Genomic DNA, 21606 nt, shown 5'->3' on the forward strand with positions numbered 1-21606 from the left:
CTAGGGGTTATTTCATAGAAAAAGAGATGCCAGTGCTCATTAGCACAACTCATTTCCATAACTCATTTGCATATGCCACACACCCCTGACATCACCGGAAGGTGTCCTAAATTATATCAGCTCAGCATCTACCTTAAACTGCTTCTTTAATTATAACTGTCCAAATAAAATCTTACTCCCATCGTACTTTTAAAAGTACTTTCTCCTATGTGGGCACAGTGGCATGATGAAGATTTCTACCTCTCTGCGTCATGTTTGGGTTATTTCCCCATTATTTGTGTGTGTATGTGTGGGGGGGATGTTAGAAAGTTTGTCAAAGCTTAGAGTTCAGCAAAATTCTGACAGGCCATGGAGCCCAGAAGCAAGCAAGAAAGAGCACGATACAATTCAGAGGTTCCGGAGCGAGGCTCCTGTGAGCTCCTGCTCCAAATGAAGTCTGAGCTGAACTCAGACTTTGCTCCCCATTAGGGTCGAATTCCCTGCCAAGGGCTGTCTTCCCGCCACTCTCTTTCTTGGCGCCGGTTCGCTCTTCGGCCGCTGATTGGGCGCCGGCAGGGAGCTGATTTCCAGGAAGGGAAAGCGAAAGTAGCTCTCTTCGTCTCTCTCCTCGCTTGGCGGAGGCGGCTGCCATGGCGGCTGGGGGTCCCCTGCACGATCTCTGCGAGGAAGCCTCTTGCTCCATCTGCCTGGACTTCTTCAGGGACCCCGTCATGATCGCCGAGTGCGGCCACAACTTCTGCCGAGCCTGCCTCACCCGCAGCTGGGAGGAGCCGTCGGGGGCCGCGGAGCCTTCCTGCCCCCAGTGCAGAGGAAAAGCTCAGCCCAACAGCCTCAGGCCGAACCAGCAACTGGCCAACTTTGTGGAAATAGCCGAGAGAGTCGCTCTGCAAGAGGCCGGTGCGAAGGGGGGAGTCCGCAAGGAAGAGGAGGAAGCCTCCCTCTGCGAGGTCAGTGGTCCTGCCCCTGATCTAATAACCACGCCCAATTAATTGTGGTTTGTTATTTGTAAGCACCTGCCTAATGACTTGTTAATTTCTTACGCCCCTTTCCCCTGAGAAGCAACTTCCAGAAACTTGAAAGAATGCACGTGCCGTTCTGCTATGAGACTTACTTATTCTAGCAGACTACGCTCGCAGGGAGGGCTTGCCAGTCTGCAGACAGGAGATTCTCAGGTCTTAATGTAATTTTTGTCCTTCACATGTGTGCCCACAGTCCCAGCAAGCTCTCACCTTCCCCTTCCCAGGTTCCTTGTGCAAATGAGGGGATGGGATTGCCAGACTCCCCACGGGTCTCAGTTTCAGAGTCCTAAATCCAAGAGTCGAGTATTTTGAGCACACAACACCCAACCTAGTCAAAAGGATGACCAGACTGCTCTCAGCTGGCCTGATCCCGTTTGGCCAATCTTGGGCATTGCTTAGACATGCAACACGTTCTTCAGCTTGCGTATGCCCACAGTCCAAGCAAGCTTTTACACACACACACACACACCCAGGTTCCTTGCACGAATGAGGGGGTGGGATTGCCAGTCTCCCATTGGGTCTCAGCCGTGAACGTTCCATGATCTTGAAGGTTCCATGATGTGTGGCCTTCTCATCCCTGATCTCTCTCTGAACTGCAAGCCATCGGGACACTTGTTTCCCTGATAGGGGCCTTCTGTCACTTACTAGGCCCCAACCATGAGCCAAAATCTGAAAGGCCACGAAATGGCTTGGAGAAAGGCCACTTTCTTGACAGCGGCACCTCTAGATCCCTCACATCGAGAAAGTGCCTCTCCCCTCCCCAAACTCCAACTGAGAACCATAATCAAGTCATTACACAGAGAGAAACTGTCCTGGGGGATAGGAAAAAATGAAACAAATCCTGTGTCTTGGTTTTGGACATCAGGCAGCAGTGGCAGCTGGAAAAGGGAGAGTTTGCCAGAAGCACCAGGAGCCCTTGAAGCTCTTCTGCAAGGACGATGAAGCCCTCATCTGTGTGGTCTGTGACCGATCCAAGGAGCACAGAGATCATGAAGTCCTTCCTCTTGAGGAGGCCTCCCAAGAGTACAAGGTAGGACACCCAAAAGGTGGAGGTTGGTGGGATCTCTTTGCAGGGAAACTCCCTCCAATTTGTGCCAATTTGTGCATGGAATGGAGAAAGTAGAGAAAGAAGTACTTTTCTCCCTTTCTCACAATACAAGAACTCGTGGGCATTCGATGAAATTGCTGAGCAGACAGGTTAAAACGGATAAAGGGAAGTACTTCTTCACCCAAAGGGTGATTAACATGCGGAATTCACTGCCACAGGAGGTGGTGGCGGCCACAAGTATAGCCACCTTCAAGAGGGGTTTAGATAAAAATATGGAGCAGAGGTCCATCAGTGGCTATTAGCCACAGTGTATGTGTGTATATAACATTTTTTGCCACTGTGTGACACAGAGTGTTGGACTTGATGGGCCGTTGGCCTGATCCAACATGGCTTCTCTTATGTTCTTATGCCCTGGCCTCTGGGGGTAAATTGGGGAGTGACAACACCTCTTTGCTGCCTCCTTCCTGGCCTGGTGTCTCCCCAGTGCATTGCTTCCTGCCCCACTGCTGAGGCCGACATGGGGTGATATGGGGAGATGAGTCCATTTCCCGTCAGGCTGTGTTGCCCTCTAGTTAGATGATTGTGTGATAGAGCAAGGAGAGGGCAGGCGCCTGACTCCCAGTTTAAATCCCCCCCCCCCCGCTTACGCACACTGCTTTCCCAATGTCATTTGCTGTCCTGGAGTTGCTTTTTGCCTGGGGGCTGGGGGAGAATGTGTGCAGGTTTGTAACTTTTCTGTGTGTGTCTCTCATTTGCACATCCTAGCTGTGAAGAAGCAGTTCAAATCAGAAGGACAGTATTGGGGGTGGGGGGTAGGAGAGCTACACATGTCCAGGCCCACTCTGACTAGTTGTGCTTCTCCAAGGACTCAGGCGGAGGTCTTTCACATCAATGGCTACCATTTCAAGTGGAGATGCACACTTTCTCTTCCACAAATGGCCAGCCTGTCTGGCATCATGTGTGTGAGAATATGAGGGCACTGTATTTACAGGAGAGGCCTCTTGATACATTGGTCTCTGTGGAAGCCCATGTGTAGCCAGCCTGCAGCTCATTTTCTCCAATAGTCTAGTTTTTATCTCTTCCTTTCCTTGCACCCAGCTCAGCCAGATCTTGCAAAGCAGTAGTTCTAGTATTGCAGTGTCACACGCTGGAGTGCAGGCAAGGGGGAAGTCAGAGTCCAATCCAAGTCAGAGCCAGAGGAGCGTTGAAGGAACCAGTAGCTGAGTCCGAATTGCAGTCTGAAAGCAGGATCGTACGATCCAGGAGTCGGGAAGTCAGAGCAGGAACAGAGCCAAGGAACGGGAGCTGGAGTAGTCGCAAGTCACCGGATGGACTTGTTGCTTCCACAGAGCATTCAGCTGGAAGCAGGAGCTTATATAGCCTGCTGCTGCTGTTTCCAGTTAGCAGGCAGCAGGGCCAGCCTGGCGTCTGCTAAAACTCTGGGCTGAGTGAACGTCTTGCCCGCATTTTGGCCTCTTTCCTTCAGATCGCTAATTCCTGATGGAGCCTTTCCTATACTTGAGCAAGGAAGGTGGTGAACTGGGATGTGTGTCTACCTGTTGTTGTTCCTCGTCAGCTGTAGAGCCAGGTGCTGAGAACTCTGAGGGCAGCGGCAGCGAATCAGTCAAGTTGTGAGAGGGATCAGCTGTCGGCTCCACTGGGTCACCTAACCCTGTCGGCTCTGCCTTGTCAGAGCCCATGATATGCAGTAGGATAAACAACTCTCCCCCCCTTTTCCACACACTTCTCATTCATGTTTTCCATCTCCCTTCACCTAATTTTTCCATGTCCCCCTCCCCCTTTATTTTCACTTATTGACCTCAAGACCTTTTCATCCCTATCCTGCTTGGTGACAGAAGGTATTTAAGAGTAGTATAGTGGCAAACTTTTTGCTGATATTATGAATGGCACTGGGTTTGCTGGGCACATTTGCACTAGTGCTGCTGAGGTTCCATCCCCCCTTCTTGGACTGCGATTCTGTGCTTGACATCGGCTGGCATTGCCACAACGGCACTGGGTTCTGCTGGGCACTCTGATTGCACTAGTACTGCTGGGTACTCTGTACATCGCTTTGGTTCTACTAGGCTTGCAAAACTGTGGCCCCTCCCTTCAGTTTCTACTGCAGAGATGATCTGGTTTGACGTAGTCCTTTGGAAACTGTGAAGGATGGGGGCACCTTCTTTGGGCATAGTGTGCTTCTTAACGTCCAGTATGATGAGTCACATCAGAAAGGGTATTACATTGAGCCCTTCATTTGTTTAAAGATGTGTGATGCTTTGGCTAGCTAGTTAAAATTAGTACAAAGGCAGACTCCTAGCTCTCAAAAATGTTTTGTGAATGTTTGAGATTGTCAGGTCTTGGGTTTCAAAATGGAGAACAGAAGCCCACCCAAGTGCCTGCTCAGAACACGAGTGGCGTGACAGAATTCTGTTTTGCTGTCAGGTCACAGCTGGCTTGTGGACACCCTGTAAGCTTTTCAAGGCAAGAGAGGTTTGGAGGTGGTTTGCCTGCCACTGCCTGCCTCCAGGTCGGCCCTGCTTATCAGGCTATCCTGGGACTAACCAGGTCAGGGGTAGGCTGAGAGTCATAAGACTGGTCCAAGGTCACCCAGCAAACTTCCACGGGGGGGTTCAAACCTGGATTTCCCAGATCTTAGTCCAGCACTTTAAGTGTTACTGCACACAGGCTCTCCTGATGGAATAGCATGCTGGAATTTGATTTTTTTTTTACTAACATGATTATATATATGAATTTAAATAAAAGGGAAATTTCACTGTCTGCTTCTCTTTCCTGGCCACTGAAAGAAAGCTTGGGTCCAGTGGCACCTCTGAGACCAACTCTGTTCTGCTGCTTCAGACCAACACAGCTACCCACCTGAATCTATTTTCTGGACATTATTGTTATTTGTTTCATTTCATGGTGATCACTGAAAATAATTTTGTCCTATAGAGGAGGGGTCCTGTCTTGGGTAGCCCCAGCCTAGCCTGTTCTCCTCAGATCTCTGGAGCAAAGCAGGGCCAAAAGAAGACAGGCAATGGCAAGCCACCTATGAAGGTCTCTTGCCTTGAAAACCCTGCAGGGTCACCATAAGTTAGCTGTGATTTGACAACAACAAGCAATAGAGGAAGGGGGTGTTAAAAATTGTCTGCATTGGTCACCAAATAGGCTAGGTATGCCACTGCACCTGAATGGACACAAAACTCCTCAAAATGTAGCGCATTTTACGCTGTAAACAAATCATAGGTGTAAGTGTATGGGATGGTTGAGTAAACAAAATACAGGTCTTGTTTGTCCTTCCAGCTGGCCTGAAGAAAAATGTCATGTCCTTTTAATAACTTGTTTACCACCCATTCTGGGAGTCCATGTGGGAATCGTCCCTGGGTTATGCAGAGCACACCCTCCTTTTTAGACTGAAGAAACAGGAGGTGGGAACAGAGTCTTGATGTGTGCTTGCGGTAGACTTATCAGGTCGCCACTTCCAAACCCCACTGCTCTGGCTTCACTGTATGAAGCCGTGGAAGCAAAACGGGGGTGGGGGGAGGGAATGTCAGCATGCAGTCTGTTTGCACAGTCTCCACTCTCCAAATACTCTCACTCCACCAGTGCTCCTGGCTGGCGACCCTAGCCATTGCTCCATGGGAAAGCATGAGCTTTTAAAAAATTATTTTGCAGCTACCAAGTGAGTTATGTGGCAATTACAATTTTAGTTTATGGAGAATGGCATTGACCTGGAGCCACAGATCATTCCTCTTCCCCAGGCCTTGCAGAAGCCCACAGAATATCTGATTGGACATTCTAAGGTTCAGTTTCATACCATCAAGGTCGGTGCCAGGCTTTTTTGTGCCCTGGGCAAGGCTGAATACTTGGATCCCCCTGTAAGCAAAATTGGTGAGGTCTCACAAACAAGAGGTTAGGAAAAAGAGATGATAGGGATTTTTAAGCATTATTGCAGAGGTTGATACTACCTTTTCAAGGGTGGTCCATGGATCCATGAAGCAGAAGACATGAATGTGGAAAGTGGCCCAAAGAGAGTTTGGGGGTGCAAGTGTGTGGTACAGCAAGACAAAACACACTGAACTGGCAGACCACACGGCCTTATATTACTAAATTTGTGTCTCCAGGCAATGGTGTCAGGTGACCCATGACAGAGGTCAGGTGACTTATGACACTACATGACACCAGTACCCCTCAAACCTGCTTTGGATCATTCTTTAACGATCATACCAAAGGAGGTTTTTGAGGAAGTGCGGAGGGTACTGATTTTCACCACCATTTCCTGAACCTTTTGCCATTTCTTTTTACACTAGGCATTCTGGGTATATTGCTGGAGTGTTAACACAATGTAGTGATATATTGACTAGAAATAATTGTTTTCAGTGCAAGAAATCCAACCTGTGGCTGGTGTGTGTGTATGTGTAATGGTGGCCAGGAGGGAAGAGCACGGAGTAAACCTTTAAAAAGAACACATTTCAACTGTGATCTCCCCCCCAGGATCAGTTCTGCAACCGTCTGGAGATTCTGAAGAAGGAGAGGGAGAGAATTGTGGCGTATCAAGGAGATGCGGAGAAGAAAAGCCAAGACCTGCTCGTAAGTCCAAATAGCAGAAAAACCAACCCTTGAGGCTGCCCCCACTTTCAATTTAGAAGGACGGTTGTCGGGTCTCCTCTGGCCACCAGTGGGGGATGGGGGGTAGGTTGGGAAACTCCTGGAGATTTGGGGAGAGAGACTGAGACCTCAGGAGGGTTTAATGCAGGGCTGGATTAAGGCCAACTGAAAGTGGGGTTCAGCCACTGCTAATTCTAGGGGGGGCATACTTGGGATATTCAGTAGTATGTACATTCCCGCCCCATCCCCCACAAATTTCTCTTGCCCAGAATGCAGACAGGGAAGCTGCAGTTAAGGTTAGGAGACCAAGCGGTGGGAGGGGGCTTTATTTATTTATTTAGAATTTATATCCCGCCCTTCCCACGAATGGCTCAGGGCAGCTTCCAATAATAAATCCAAGATAAAAATTATACAATATTTAAACATGTAAGGAAGGGATTAACATTTAAAACAGATAAAACAGATAAAACCTTGAGGATTAATAAATATTCTAAATATATAAAAGAAATCTGGCAAGTTGCATTAAATTCTCAAGCTAGGTATAGGCTAGCCGGAAGAGGGTCGTCTTACATGCCCTGCGGAACTGTACAAAGTCCCACAGGGCCCTCACCTCTTCCGGCAGCTGATTCCACCATGTAGGGGCCATAACAGAGAAAGCCCTTTCTCTGGTGGGTTTCAAGCGGGCTTCTTTCGGCCCAGGGACAGTAAGGAGATTTTGTGTTCCCGACCTCAGTACTCTCTGGGGAACATGCAGGGAAAGACGGTCCTTCAGGTAGACAGGTCCCAAGCCATATAGGGCTTTAAAGGTGATAACCAGCACCTTGTACCCGACTCGGTATATCACTGGAAGCCAGTGCAGGGTCCGGAGACCCGGCTGAATGTGTCCCCACTTTGGGAGACCCAGTAACAGCCGGGCCGCGGCATTCTGCACCAGCTGCAATTTCCGAGTTCGGGACAGGGGCAGCCCCATGTAGAGGGCATTACAGTAGTCCAACCTCGAGGTGACCGTAGCATGGATCACTGTTGCTAGGTCGTCGCGCTCCAGGAAGGGGCCAACTGCTTTGCCCGCCTAAGGTGAAAGAACGCGGACTTGGCAGCGGCTGCTATCTGAGCCTACATTTTTAAAGAAGGCTCCAACAGCACCCCCAAGCTCCTGACCCTGTCCGCCGCTATCAGCGGCACACCGTCAAAGGCTGGTAGGGGGATTCCCCCTCCCGGGCCGTGGCGACCCAAGCAAAGGACCTCTGTCTTCGCAGGGTTGAGCTTCAGCCCGCTCAGTCTGAGCCACTCAGCCACGGCATGTAATGCCCGATCTAGATTTTCCGGGGCGCAGGTCGGCTGGCCGTCCATCAGTAGATAGAGCTGGGTGTCGTCAGCGTACTGGTGACACCCTAGCCCGTGCCTTCGGGCAATCTGGGCAAGAGGCCGCATATAGATGTTAAATAACATCGGGGAGAGAACCGCCCCTTGGGGCACACCACAATCGAGTGTGCACCTCCGGGATAGCTCCCCCCCAACTGCGACCCTTTGTCCCCGACCTTCCAGGAAAGAGGAAAGCCACTGTAAGGCCAACCCCTGTATCCCCGCGTCGGCGAGGCGACCCTTCAGTAGCCGATGGTAGACCGTGTCGAACGCAGCCGACAGGTCTAACAGCATCAGCACCGCCGAGCCGCCCCGATCCAGATGCTGTTGAAGGTCATCCACTAGGGCGACCAGCACCGTCTCCGTCCCATGTCCCGGGCGAAAGCCGGACTGAAATGGGTCAAGGACGGAAGCATCCTCCAGGAAAGTCTGTAGCTGCGTCGCCACTGCCCTCTCAATAAGTTTGCCCAAAAAGGGCAAATTTGAGACTGGCCGATAGTGTGCCAATTGGGCCAGATCTAATAATGGTTTCTTTAAGAGGGGACGGACCACAGCCTCTTTGAGCAGCGTTGGAAAGTGCCCTTCCGTCAGGGATCTATTTATGATATCCCGTATAGGATATCTAAGGTCACCCTGGCAAGATTTAATAAGCCAGGAAGGGCATGGGTCCAATTTGCAAGTTGTTGGGCTAGCAGATAAGAGGATCCTGTCAACTTCCTCCAGGCTGAGGGGGCCGAAGCCATCCAGTGTATAATCCGAAGACAGGCTCGGGGCCTCGATTTCGCTAACTGTCTCAAAATTGGCAGAGGGGTCGGGGCGGAGTGACGCGATTTTATCCACAAAAAATTTCGCAAAAGCCTCACAGCCTATTTCCAATTCAATAGAATTTAGTCTGCCTTGCGGCAGCGTTGTCAGTCCTCTAATTATATCGAACAATTGTGCCGGGCGCGAAGTTGCGGATGCAATCTTAGCCGCAAAGAACGCTTTCTTTGCGGCTTTGATTGCCATCTCATAGGCCTTCAAATTTTCTCTATAAGATGTTCGGGTCACTTTGTCTCGAGTACGCCGCCATTGCCTCTCCAGTCGTCTGAGTCCCCGCTTTTGGTGCCGCAGCTCCTGGTTAAACCAGGGCGACGGCTTCAAGCGGGGACGCAGAGGGCACTTGGGTGCGACCTCCTTGATGGCCCTGGAGAGCCCATCATTCCAGGACTCTACCAGATCATCCAGGGAATCGCCAGTGGGCCAGGTGTCCTGAAGAGCTGTTAGGAACTGTTCCGGGTCCATCAGGCTCCGCGGGTGAGCTAAAATACGCTCTCCGCCTAAACAGGTTTTGGGTGACACCCCCATACGAGCCTTAAGGGGGTGTCACCCCCTTCTGAGCACTTTTGCCCCCTGTGGTGTTTCTCCTCAACCATCATGTCTCATCCCCCAATGGGAACTGGGGAAGTCAACCTGTGGAGGCTGTTTTAGTGGGGGAACAAGTGGACTCAAGAAGCCCCTTCTACTTTCTGGGTTTTCTGCTGCAGACTGAATCCTCCGTGGCTGAAAGAACCCCTCCGGGATAGGATGGGATAGGAGCCTCTTCAAGAGTCTCTTCCCACTGCAGAGACCAGCTGTGTTCCTGACGTTGGCCTGCTTTTCTTCTCTTTCCATCTCAGAAACAAACTGAAGAAGAGAAGAAAGCGATAGTAGCTAAGTTCAGGCAACTGCACACATTTCTGGAGAAACAAGAGAACTTTTTGCTGGCCCAGATGAAAAAGGTGGAGAAGGAGGTGGTGAGAAACAGGGATCAGCATCTGAACAGAATCTGTGAGGAGCTCTCTTCTCTGGAAAGCCTCATCCGGAAGATGGAGGAGAAATGTCAGCAGCCGGCCAGTGATCTCCTGCAGGTGAGAGTGTGGCAGAAACAGGCAGAGTCCCCTTGGGGAGAAGGCTGGCTCCAAATCCTCTCAGCTTAGCAGAAAAGCAAAAGCAAACCAGCTCAGTTTATGTCGCTAGCAAGTTTTCACCTCTGCACCAGGGCCACTTTCCCCTCTGCCCCTTTCCACCTCCAGCCAGGGGCAGACTGGACAATCCCAGGGGCCCTGCAAAACAACACTCCCTGGAGATACATTCCCCCACAGCCCCCTGCCCCTCCCTGTTAGACTGCAGCCACTGGAAGCCAAAGTGTGTTTGTGTTTCAACCAACAGTCTGAGGAACCCCATGGTTCCTGGGAAACTCTTTACAACACCACCAACCAGGAAGGAGGGTCACATGCAAGACTTTTCACAACCCATTTTAAAAGGAGAATGTCTAGGGGCAGTGTGGTGGGGGGAATGTCACTTATATATAAAATGCACACCGACACGCAGTGGCAACGGCATATGGTTACAGGAACAGCATCCACACAGCTGTTCTGGGCACTGCTGTCTGTCTAGCATGTCTGTGCAGATGTGATGGCACTTATGCCCAGACAGACCCTCTCTCCTCTCTTCCCTTTCATGGCAGAATCATGTTGTAAGGCTGCAGAGAAAAGGGGGGAAGTCCACAAGGGGAACACAACACATCCTACTCTGAAGGTCTCTTTCTCTTCTTCTCACCCTCTGCCTTCTTTCTTTAGGATGTCAGAAGCACATTGCAGAGGTAAGTGGATCTTTAACATTAACCTTCTTAATCCTCGGATTGAACTGGGCAGCTTGTGAAGACTATAAGAACATAAGAGAAGCCATGTTTGATCAGTCCAGTGGCCCATCCAGTCCAACACTCTGTGTCACACAGTGGTCAAAAACTCCAGGTGCCATCAAAAAGTTCACCAGTAGGGCCAGGACACTAGAAACCCTCCCACTTTGCCCCCCCCCCAAAAAAAGAACCACCAAGAATTCAGAGCATCACTGCCCCAGACATAAAAACATAAGAGAAGCCCTGTTGGATCAGGCCAATGGCCCATCCAATCCAACACTCTGTGTCACTCAGCGGCCAAAAAACCCAAGTACCATCAGGAGGTCCACCAGTGGGGCCAGGACACTAGAAGCCCTCCCACTGTTGCCCCCCCCCCCCAGCACTGAGAATACAGAGCATCCTAATGATACCTTTCATGAGATTCAAGAAATTGCAACTTACTTCATGGTATTGAAGTCCACACTGGAATCTGGACCATCATTTAGGAATTTTTTCAGAGAAAGGACTTTACCCTTTTGTGTGTCTGTCTATGATATGTAATCTTTGATTTACCTTTCTTTATTATAATAAATGTAATGAGTACTTAGTAATTCTGGTCACAGTAACCAATAGGTTTAGTGTAGCCAGTTCTTAAGAAAGCAGGAGCTGTGCATTCCTCTTCAAGAGCCCGCCCACCTTCCAGTCCTTTCAGCATCAGCCTGTTTCTCTTGGCTTTCTGCAGTTCCTTCCTCTGCTTCTCTGACCCACTTGGGGCGGAGGGGAGGGAGGGAGATTCTGAATGGGATGGATGGTACCCTAATGGGATTTTCTCCAGGTATGAAGACAAGGAGTCGTTTGAGAATCCAGTGGCTATTCCACTTGCACTGAAGCGGCACATCTGGGACTTCTCAGATTTAAATCTCCTTTTGGAGGGCATCAAGAAGCAACTCAAAGGTAATGAAGAAACACTGCTGGAGTTTCAGACTGGACATTAGAGTGGGCCAGATGTGTTTTAGTCTGCTCCAGGCTGACTATATCATTGAGAGACCCAGGAATGTGTGGAGTTTATGCATCAGTTCAGAAGGCCATTTTAGTTCACCATGGAAAGTTTTCTGATCAAAATTCTGCCATAACTTCAGCTCAGAATTGCATTACATGGACTTCTCGAAATTATATTATGTTGTTGATCTCTGATCATTACTGTGACCATGCAAGGGCACAAGGTGAGGTAGATGGTCAAACAAGCACCTAAAATGACAGGGAGGGAGGCTGCTCTTTAGGGCATCTATTTTTAATGAAACAGCCGCTGGATCAGTTTCAGGGACACCCCCCCCCCCTTCTCTCTGCAATGTGTCTGTGACCAAATCAGACTTATCAAAACTGATCCCTTTGATTGGATGTTTGTGTTTGTTTGAGTATGTCGTAGCAGAGCCCACAGAATGGTCTCAAAGGGACAGACTGGTTTTAAAGTAGAGTCATACCCTTCGAAGCCCATTGAAATCAGTGAGTCTGAAGAGTGTAACTCAGCTCAGTATGTGCTGCGGAGCCTCTGTCTAGAAGTCTAAATTTAGCCAGTTTGGACCCTTGGCTGTAGTCCTTAGCATACTTTCTATGACATGAATCTCAACTCCAGTCACTTGTGAACACAAATCTGAATATTTGTACACAATCCTCCACCCCCAAGATAGTTTCTACTTGAGCCTTAAGTTGTAACTCAGAAGAGATATGTACCTGTGTGCCATCAAGTCACAAATGACTTCTGGCAACCCCCACCAGGAGGTGAACAAGACAAGTGTTTGCTATTTTCTTCCTCTGCAGAGTCTTCTTTGGTCGATCCAAGTACAGACTCAGCTTAGCTTCAGCAGTTTGACAACATTGGGCTGTATCATGCCCCTCCCCTCCCCAAAAGAAAATAGTATTATTAGCTGGTATTTTTGTCACAAGAAGGGCCTGCTGCTCACTTTCCATTCCTTTGCTTCCTCAGACACTCTGGATTCTGGACTTCATCTGCAGAAAGGTACATTTTTCTTCATAAACTGATCAATTATTTCTAAACTAAAAAACCTCCCCTAACAATTCGTGTTCTCCCACTTGGTGTTCTCCGAGATAACACAATTGAATGCTCTTGTTTCGTTCCTCAAAATCTTATGCTCCCTGCCACAGCCAGTTCCTTCTTGTTCTGTTGGTAAGGGTGAAAGAAAAGGTTGAGGGGATGAAACCTGCCGCCATATTTAAGTGATGGGAGAATGGTTGCTGGGCAACAGGTTGACTGAGTTCCATAAGAAAAGTCTCTCTGTTCTCCTACCAAAGGTGGGGCATCAGGTTTGCCAGCCCAGGATAGATCATGCCTGATGTTCAATAGCTCCATGTTGGTAACTCCAGTCCAGAAGAAGTTCCAACTGGTAATATTGCAATTCTTTTAAAATTTCCACTGCGGATACCAGAACAGGCATTAATTTTTGCAGCAGCTGGGTGTGTGTGTGTGTTGGGAATATGAATTAAGTATTAAGTACCAAGGATATTTCTGTCCGTTCTAGCTCTGCCCTTGTTCAATGTGTAGCAGGTTTTCCGCCGCTTCTCCATTGCATTCAGGCACCTTCTGGGTTTTCCCAGCTTACTTAAACCAAGTTTCCACTGGAGTTTTGGAAAGGATTGCAGTGAAGTTTGGGCAGCTGCTATGTGGGTGGGAGAATCCAGATTTTCCCAGCCTCTGTGGCCACTATATCCCTGACCCTGTCCTATGGTGAGCATTTCTTTCCCTCACTTTTGGAGGCTTTTAATTGTTTGTTTCCAATAGATTTGATTCCCTTTTAGGGAATGTTCCTTAAGCCGTAAGGTCTCCACATCCACCACTAGCAGATGGGTCAGAGGCTGCATTTTCCCGGCATATAAGTCCAGGGGACTGGATCCCCCTTTGGGTGTTACAGCCCACTCCCTCAGAGGGGCAGAAACCTCAGCATTATCTGGTCCTTCCCTAATGTTGATTTTAAAGTTTTGTATAAATTACTATATGGACATGTTGTTAGCCGCCCTGAGCCTGCCTCGGCAGGGAGGGCGGGATATAAATAAAATATTATTATTATTTTTCCTTAGAGGTGGTCTGTAGGGCTGCAGCCTGGAAATTGTTCCACTCATTCACCAGGCATTACAGGATTGACAAAATGGGCTCAGCTGGGACTGCTTTTGGAAGAAAATGGTCCTGGAGCATACCTTTTCAGGCTAGAGTCTGAGATTCTTCCCCTCTCTGAGGCATGCTGCTGTCTTATGTGCCAGATGTGGAGACTTCCCCACCCCGGACCACTGGAGAATGGAAGAGTTGTCTCACTGTGCATCTCCCTTGTCAGTGGTCCTAGAGTAGGGCAGTCTCTTCCCATCCAAGGGGGTGAATTCCCTTTCTCAGAAGGCACTTGAGCCAGAGTAGGTGTGCTGTATTGACTCTATGGGGCTTCTTTGCCTCAATTTCAGTTTCCTGAACTGGTGGGCGTCTCTTTTGAGTTCTTCACCCTGTTCTCTGTGTGGTCGGTTGGAGGTTTTTTTGGACCATTTTATTGGAGGTCTGATTTCATGTTTGATCATTTGGAGAGGGAGTTGTGCTGCTTCGGGGCCAGACTGGGGCCTGGGAGCGAAGCCCGTCCCCTCCCAGAATTGCAAGGTTCTGGACTCTCCCGGTCTCCAGGAATGAGCTTCTCCCAGAAGTAGAGACTGCCCTACCCCAGGACCAGCAAGAAGGAAGATTCATGATAAGGGAGACAAATCTTCTGTTCTTGTGTGCGATTTCTAACCAAAGAAGCCTATGACTGAAATTGCCATTGTTTTTTTTTCTCTTCTTCATAGTTCTCTTTTCAGGATGGGATACGGGAGGAAATAGATTGTGTCCCTGTGGGTGCTTGTTGTGCACATTGTCTGCCTTCTGAAGCATGTGGGAAGACAGCTCTGCCTTTTAGAAGGGCAGGAGCAGGCAGGCGAGCCTGATGACCAAGGAGAGGGTGGCAGAGGTGGGAGGAGGCCATGACTGGCAGGAGAAGGAAGCCGAACAGGCCAGTGGGTGAAATCCCCCAGCTGATGCCGTTTCACTTCTTGTCTCCTCATTTTCCCTCAACAGCAAATGTGACTCTGGATCCAGACACGGCCCATCCATGGCTCATCCTGTCTGAGGGTCAGAAAAGCGTGCAAATGGGAGAAAAAGCTCAAACTCTGCCCACCAGTCCGGAGAGATTTGAGAACTATAATGCTGTGCTGGGCTGTGAGGGATTCACAGGAGGCCGCCATTTCTGGGAAATCCTTGTGGGAAGTGAGGAAAGCTGGGCTGTGGGGGTGGCCAGAAAGTCTGTGAGGAGGAAGGGAGAACTCACTTTTATTCCTGAGGAAGGGATGTGGGCTGTGGGGAAGTGGGGAGGGATGCACAGGGTTGGTATAAAAGCTCACCCTCCCCTGACTGTGAGTGGGGAGCTGAAGAGGATCCGAGTGTGCCTGAACTATGCTGGGGGTCGAGTGGCCTTTTTTGATGCTGACCGAGCAGCCCTTCTCTACGAGTTCTCTGGAGCCTCCTTCCATGGAGAGACCCTCCTGCCCTTCTTTAGGGTGCATAAAAAAGGCCGCCTCAAAATATCTTCATAGGACTTTTTCTTGACACCAGGACCATCGGGAATATTATTTCTCCATACCTGTAAAGACCTCTCCTGTATAGGTTTGCCAGGTCTGTGTTGGAAAACACCTGGAAACTTTGGGAGGTAGATCTGGGAGAGGGCGGGGTTTGGGGAGGGGAGGGGACTCAGCATGGTACAGTCCCATAGCGTCCATGGTCCAAAGCAGCCATTTTCTCCAGGGGGACTGATCTCTGCCAGCTGGAGATCAGTTGTAAAAGTGGGAGATCTCCAGGCCCCACCTGGAAGCTGGCAAGCCCACTCCTGTCTCCAGCCACCAAACTGACGGGTAAAATGGAGACATTTCCCCCTCCATTTCCCAACATTCCTTTCCCCCCCTTCGTATCTTCTTAAACTGACAGTAATGCCTTTCCCATTGTACAAGATGCAGGAGAGCTCTGAACAGACCCCCCCCCCCCCGGCCATCTCTCCAGCCTTCGTTCTCCTCAAGCACAAGAGAGGAATTGCTACAGAGCCTGTGGAGAAACGCCATTTTAATCCAGGTTGGAGCTTCATTGGGAGGGAAAACATGAAACTGCGAAGCAGGCTTGGGCCTAGCCTTCTCCTCACTCCCCCCCTCCCTTCCAGAGCCAAACCAACAACGCTAGGGGGAAAGTCTCCTAGAGAGACAGGAAGTTCTTTTGTTCTCTGCATGTGAGTTTGGAGGAAGAGTTTTCAGTTCTCAGCTGCAGCTCGAAGGAAGAGGTTGCCAGTGTGGGGGCTCCTGCCTGTGCATGCGGCCTATTCAAGAGAAAAGGCCCCCAGGCAGTCAGACCAAGTAAGTCATCCAAAAAGGCAGGGCGTGTTTAGACCAGGGACAGGAGGACGCGTTTAAAACCACATTTTGTTTGTCATGCTGTTTGCTGTACGGGTGCTGTGCTGTGCTAACTTTTTAAATGCAACTGTTTTTGTTTTGTTCTTCTTTTCTTTTCTTTTTCTCTTTTAAATAAATATATTTTTACTGTTTGAATGCTGGCAGTCAATCTCTGTACCACATAGATCCCCAACCGCTCTAGACCCCGCTGTGTTGAGAAGGGGGCCCCGGGGAAGGGGGAAGGCATGCAGTTGGATAAGGTGCCAATCCTCCAGGGGTGCCCCAAAGAAGTGCTGAGGTCTCTGTGAAACCCAAGTGCAGGGTGGCAGAGGACCTTGAGGCCTAGCCTCATAGCTGGAGAGGGGGATTGGGAGTCCTGTTCCTCTCAATCTGAACCCCTAGACTGAGCAGGTGGTGGCAGCGAGCCCAAGGGGCAGGAGGAGAAATAGCTCCCTCCAGGAGTTGGCGACTCAATAGGGAGCTGACAGGACCGGGTCTGAAGGCAGAATCGGGCCGGTTCCGTCACAGAGCCTACAGAGGAAGGAAGAAGAGGCCCTGCATGTTTCGGTTACTCAGTTTCAGTTTGCTTTATTACGGTCCATGACCAAATACACAGCACAATGCAGGCCAACAACAACCACATAAAAATTGTAAAAACCAAGATGGACCTAAATAGGTGAAACGTAAGATATTTAAAAAATAAATGCGAAAATAAAATATAGGACATTAGTATGAATGATGAGATATGACAGATAATACAATAGTGGTCAAACATCTTCTAGCTTAATAAATATAGTGCATATAATAAAAAATTTAAAAATTATACAGCTCCAGAAAAATATTAACTAGAATACACTGGTTAAAAATACAATCTGTTACCTCGACATTAACTTGTAAGAACCATAAAATGCAAGTTGATTGCATGGGAACAAAATTTGGCAACATTATGAATGGTCTCTGTATTTATATCAGTTTCAGTAGCATTTGTGATGGTATACAAAGTACTCAGGCATTTAAGAAAAGATAAAATACAAGCTTGGAAATATTCAAAAAACAGTCAGTTCAAGACCCCTTCTTTACATAATCCTCACGAATTCTCCTAGCTGCCGCCATAAATTTGGCACAATTAATTGTGAATTGGGGGTTAAAACCTGATAACAGCGTATTTCTGATTTTGAAATCAGAAAACCCGAGACATCCCTCCAACAAAGAATAAATGTACCTGGCTCATATGCCAGGGTATAGGCCACACCCAAACAAAACATGGTCAATCCTTTCAATCAACAAAACATGGTCAGTCGTTATCTGCACCACAAGGACAAAGCCGCTCAGCCTTAGGCACCTTTCTTTTCTTTTCTTTTCTTTTGTATAAACAATTTTTATTGGTAACATATGGTAGCAAATCTATATATCTTACAACTTAAGAAAGAAAAATTTATCTGCCCCATATCTTACTTTTCCCCCACCCCTCCCCCCGTTACTTGATCCCCGCCAGTGTTATTTACTTATTGAAAAACAAATATTAAAGGTACCCTTAACTATTAATGAACCAAAAGTTATACTCTTGTTTAAAAACTTAATCATTATCAAAGATTGTCCAGTGTCCTTTTATTTTCCACTCTTTTTCTACGTATCTTCTGAACTTCTTCCACTCCATCTTAAAAACTTCTAAATCATAGTTTCTTAATATTCCAAATCATAGTCTCTTAATATTCTTGTTAATTTGTCCATTTCACTCCATGACATGACTTTTATAATCCAAACCCATTTTCTCTGGTATTTTTTCTTGCTTCCACAACTGCGAGCCATAGGCACCTTTCTAAAGTGGCCCTCAACGACTGCTGAAGGAAAGATATTGCAACGAGCCATAGAGGGGGAGCTAGATAATCCGGGACCTTGGCAATATCATTCTGTCTCTCAATATCTTGTAGTATCTGTTTGACTATGGCCCTGGCTTGATCCAGGGCCATTATCTGGAGAGATTCAGGTGAAAAGCCAAGCATAAACAATTTCTGATGGATGGCTCTAACCCAAGAAGAACAATATCTATCCTTTAAAATCAACGATGTGATATTCGTGGGGCAATGGCTGAGATTGAGCCAAGTGGTGATTGAAAGCAGGCTCACCCTAGCCTCTATCCTTAGCAAGCCAGTTTCCAAGCGTAGTACTGCATTGGAAACGCAGGTTGGAAAGTGGAAAATGGCTCTCAAGAATTTGGACTGAATTTTTTCAAGGGGATCAAAGCTTGATAAGGATGGACCCAACATAGTTCCATAAGTAAGTTGGGGTATTGTTTTGGCCAAGTAGAGTTTTAATGCAACTGGTATAAAATGTACCCCTTTCGTGAGAAAAAAACCTAATAGTGGCCTGGGTCGATTTATGACCAGAATCGGCAGCAGATTCGTGGTGAGCCTTCTTTGACCCTGAGGACTGTTTGTTTCGGTTACTGTTGGGGACTTCCGCTTTTCTTTAATGGGCACCAACGGTTCGATCTTGCCTGTGTTCAGCCTGACTTTTCTGAAGGTCCTGTCCCTATCCAGGTTGCTGCACTTATAGCACTTATTTTTCAGTTATACCGGAGACTGAGAAGATGTTATGCTTACTATAAAGTTATGTTGTGTTGAAAACGCTGCTGCTTTAATTGTTTGTTTTTTGGGAGGTGGGAAGCCGTTTCATAACTGCCAGAGAAGTCCCAGACAGTGCCGTCATTTACAGACTTGATCCATCCACAACTCTGCAGTAGGACAGAAGAATCCAGGGGTGGATTGCGTAGCCAGGCTCCTGCTGGCCTCTGCTTGCTTTAAGGTTTCTCTTCCGGTTGCTTTTGTGCCTCTTTTCAAACCATTATAGGCCCTTCAACATCCACACAGCCATCTTGCTCTCCTTTGGTTCTCCAAGGAACTGGGAGCTCCTGCTTTATCCTCACTGTGACCCTGAGAGGGAAGTCAGGCCCAGAGCGAGTGAGCTTCACCCCAGAGAGTTTGGGGGCAGAGCTGGGGAGGGGGAGGTCTGGGGAGGGGAGGAGAGGGACCAAGTGTGTGTGTGGGGGGAGGGCATAATGACATCCAGTCCACAGATATTCAGCCCCCCCCCCCCGCAAGAGGCGGGGAATCTTATATCTGAGCAGGAATTTGAACCCAGGCCCCATCAGTTCAAGTCCTACCACCTTGTGCAATGCACTGGCTCTCAGCACAGATGGTCATACTAATATATAATCTAGGGGTGGCCAAACTGTGGCTCAGGAGCCATATGTGACTGTGTCACACACATTGTATGGCTCTTGAAGCCCCCACCACTCCATCAGCTGGCTAGGAGAAGGCATTTCTCTGTTTAAATCACTTATCCAAGCCAAGTCAGACAGAAACTTGGGGAATGCATTTAAAGTTGCTTTCTTTCCACCCTTCCCTCCCCCCAATCTATTTGCCTGCATGCCTGTCTGCCTTCCTTCTTGTCTTGTGGCTCTCAAACATCTGATGTTCGTGTCTTGCGGCTCACGAACATCTGATGTTTATTCTGTGTGGCTCTTGCATAAAGCAATTTAGCCACCCCGATATAATCTACATTCCTGGAAAATCTGGTGGTAACAAGCAGGGGCCTCTTGAGACTTGTTGGGGGGGATATCAAATCTTGCCCACTTTGTTTGCTGTGCTCGCCCCTGAAGAGCCACTCTAATGTGCTGCCATCTCCTGCTTCATTGGTGCAGTGGTGGGCAGAAACCAGGGGGTCTCCTTTCCCTCCCTCCCCCTTCCACTCGTGGGGCCACTACCTCCACTGTCTGGCTTACTGGGCAAGGGCGCCAGGCAGCAGCAGCTCCCATTCCTCCTCTCTGACATCCTGAGGGCTGGGGTGGTGGTGGCAACTTCTACTCCTCTATGCTTAGTGATAAATTCCACTAGGAGCCAGTTACTAAAACTGGTCTGTCTGAAATGACAGGAACAAAATCTTATTAGCAACCAGTTACTAAAATGGAATGCAAAGACAGTTTGAAAAGGATCTCTATCTAATCCCCTTTCAAAGTTGTGTATTCCTTTGGCCATCTCTTCATCCTCTGGCAGCAAATCCCACATTTGAATCATTCTTTGTGTAAAGAGCTGCTGTTCGCCGAGGGAGTGGTGGCAGAGCTGGCAGAGAATAGTGTGGAGATTTGGTACCTGTGTGTGTCCCCGCTTGCACACCATAGCTGTGTGGTTGCCGTTCAGATTGGAAGAACAGCACTGGGGGGTGGGAGACCTACACATGAAACAACCTTATTCTGAGTCAGATTCTCGGTCTGCCCAGGTCCACTCTGACTGGCAGCGGCTCTCCAGGGAGTCAGGTGGAGTTCTTTCGCATCAGCTGCTACCTCTTCATTTCAACCAAAAATGTCAGGGAGTCAGTCCGGGATCTTCTGCTTGCTAAGTAGATGCTCTGCCATTAAGCCATGGCAAGAATCCCATGAACTGAGAGAGAGAAACCTGTTCAAAAATTAAAACCATTTATTAAAATTCAAACTGTGTTGCAATTATTGTTAATCATGTAGCACAATATGCAGCATGCAGAATTTGTTACATTAAACAAATACCCAATTAAAGTGCACTACTATTTCTTAAAGAATGTATGCTGATTGCTCTGCCCAAAGACTATCAGGTGGTTGTCCAGAACAACAAAAGTGGCAAAAATAAAATCACACATTAAATACCCTTTTTCCGTCCGCAGGAGCTAATGTAATTGTCAGTCTGTGATGAACATCTGACATATCTGATAAAGCCCAACCCCTATCATGAACTTTAAGTCATCTTACTAAAATCCCACCACACAAAGAGCATGGGAAAATGTGGAGTGGAAAGTATGCCTTTTCTCCACCCCCCACCCCCACCCCCACAATCAAGTGCCATTTAGCCTCTTGCCTGGCATTCTCAAACTGCGCCCCCTCCACCCAAACGAGTGAGCTTTTTGCCTTTTTAAAATGTTCAGTGCTTGGGTATATTGCTTGAGTTTTTGTAGAAAAAGCCCAACAGGAACTAATTTGGATGTTAGGCCACAACCCTTGACACCAAGCCAGTCAGAACTGCGTTCCCGTGTGTTCCTGCTCAAAAAACCCCCGGTTGAGTGATATACTGACTGAATTTTTTTAGTACAAAAAACTCTCCTGTGGGTGGAATGGTGGGTGGGAGTATAAAGGATGGAGTAAATCTCCATGAAGGAAAGTTGTCCCTGTGAATATTTTTGTACTGAAGTGGCAAACAGAGAACAGGACACACCATTCTTGTGAGGAAGCTACCTTCGTGCAATATTTCAGAAATGTCATTGAAGATCCTGTTACAGACATGAGGCAGTTATATCTAGTTTGGCCCTTAAATGACAGTTTTGCTTCTTGTATGTTTTGTGTGCGTGTGCATACCTGGAAGTCATGGCTGACTTCTAGTGACCCCTAGTGAGGCTTGGATGTTCAGAGAGGTGGCTTTTGCCTATTGTTGTATTGCCCGCCTCTGCATTCC

At 48.2% G+C, this 21606-nt stretch overlaps 1 protein-coding gene across 1 annotated transcript; it reads left to right on the forward strand.

Annotated features, from left to right (window-relative positions):
- The first annotated feature begins 625 nt into the window (after positions 1–625).
- On the forward strand, positions 626–15289 carry LOC132572190 (E3 ubiquitin-protein ligase TRIM7-like). Its single transcript, XM_060239024.1, has 8 exons — positions 626–897; positions 1889–2049; positions 6559–6654; positions 9693–9923; positions 10635–10657; positions 11508–11626; positions 12657–12689; positions 14775–15289. The coding sequence occupies exons 1-8, from the start codon at positions 630–632 to the stop codon at positions 15287–15289; spliced, it is 1446 nt and encodes a 481-aa protein (XP_060095007.1). The 5' UTR covers positions 626–629.
- The last annotated feature ends 6317 nt before the right edge of the window (positions 15290–21606 follow it).

This window comes from Heteronotia binoei, chromosome 5 (genome assembly GCF_032191835.1).
Source record: "Heteronotia binoei isolate CCM8104 ecotype False Entrance Well chromosome 5, APGP_CSIRO_Hbin_v1, whole genome shotgun sequence".
In the NCBI taxonomy this organism is placed as follows: Eukaryota; Metazoa; Chordata; class Lepidosauria; order Squamata; family Gekkonidae; genus Heteronotia; species Heteronotia binoei.

Bases quoted from the DNA above. Each gene is read 5' to 3' on its own strand.
- LOC132572190 (XM_060239024.1), top strand. From the start codon at position 630: ATGGCGGCTGGGGGTCCCCTGCACGATCTCTGCGAGGAAGCCTCTTGC. The intron at 2,050-6,558 runs GTAGGACACCCA...TCTCCCCCCCAG, and splicing joins AGGCCTCCCAAGAGTACAAG to GATCAGTTCTGCAACCGTCT. The intron at 9,924-10,634 runs GTGAGAGTGTGG...TTCTTTCTTTAG, and splicing joins CGGCCAGTGATCTCCTGCAG to GATGTCAGAAGCACATTGCA.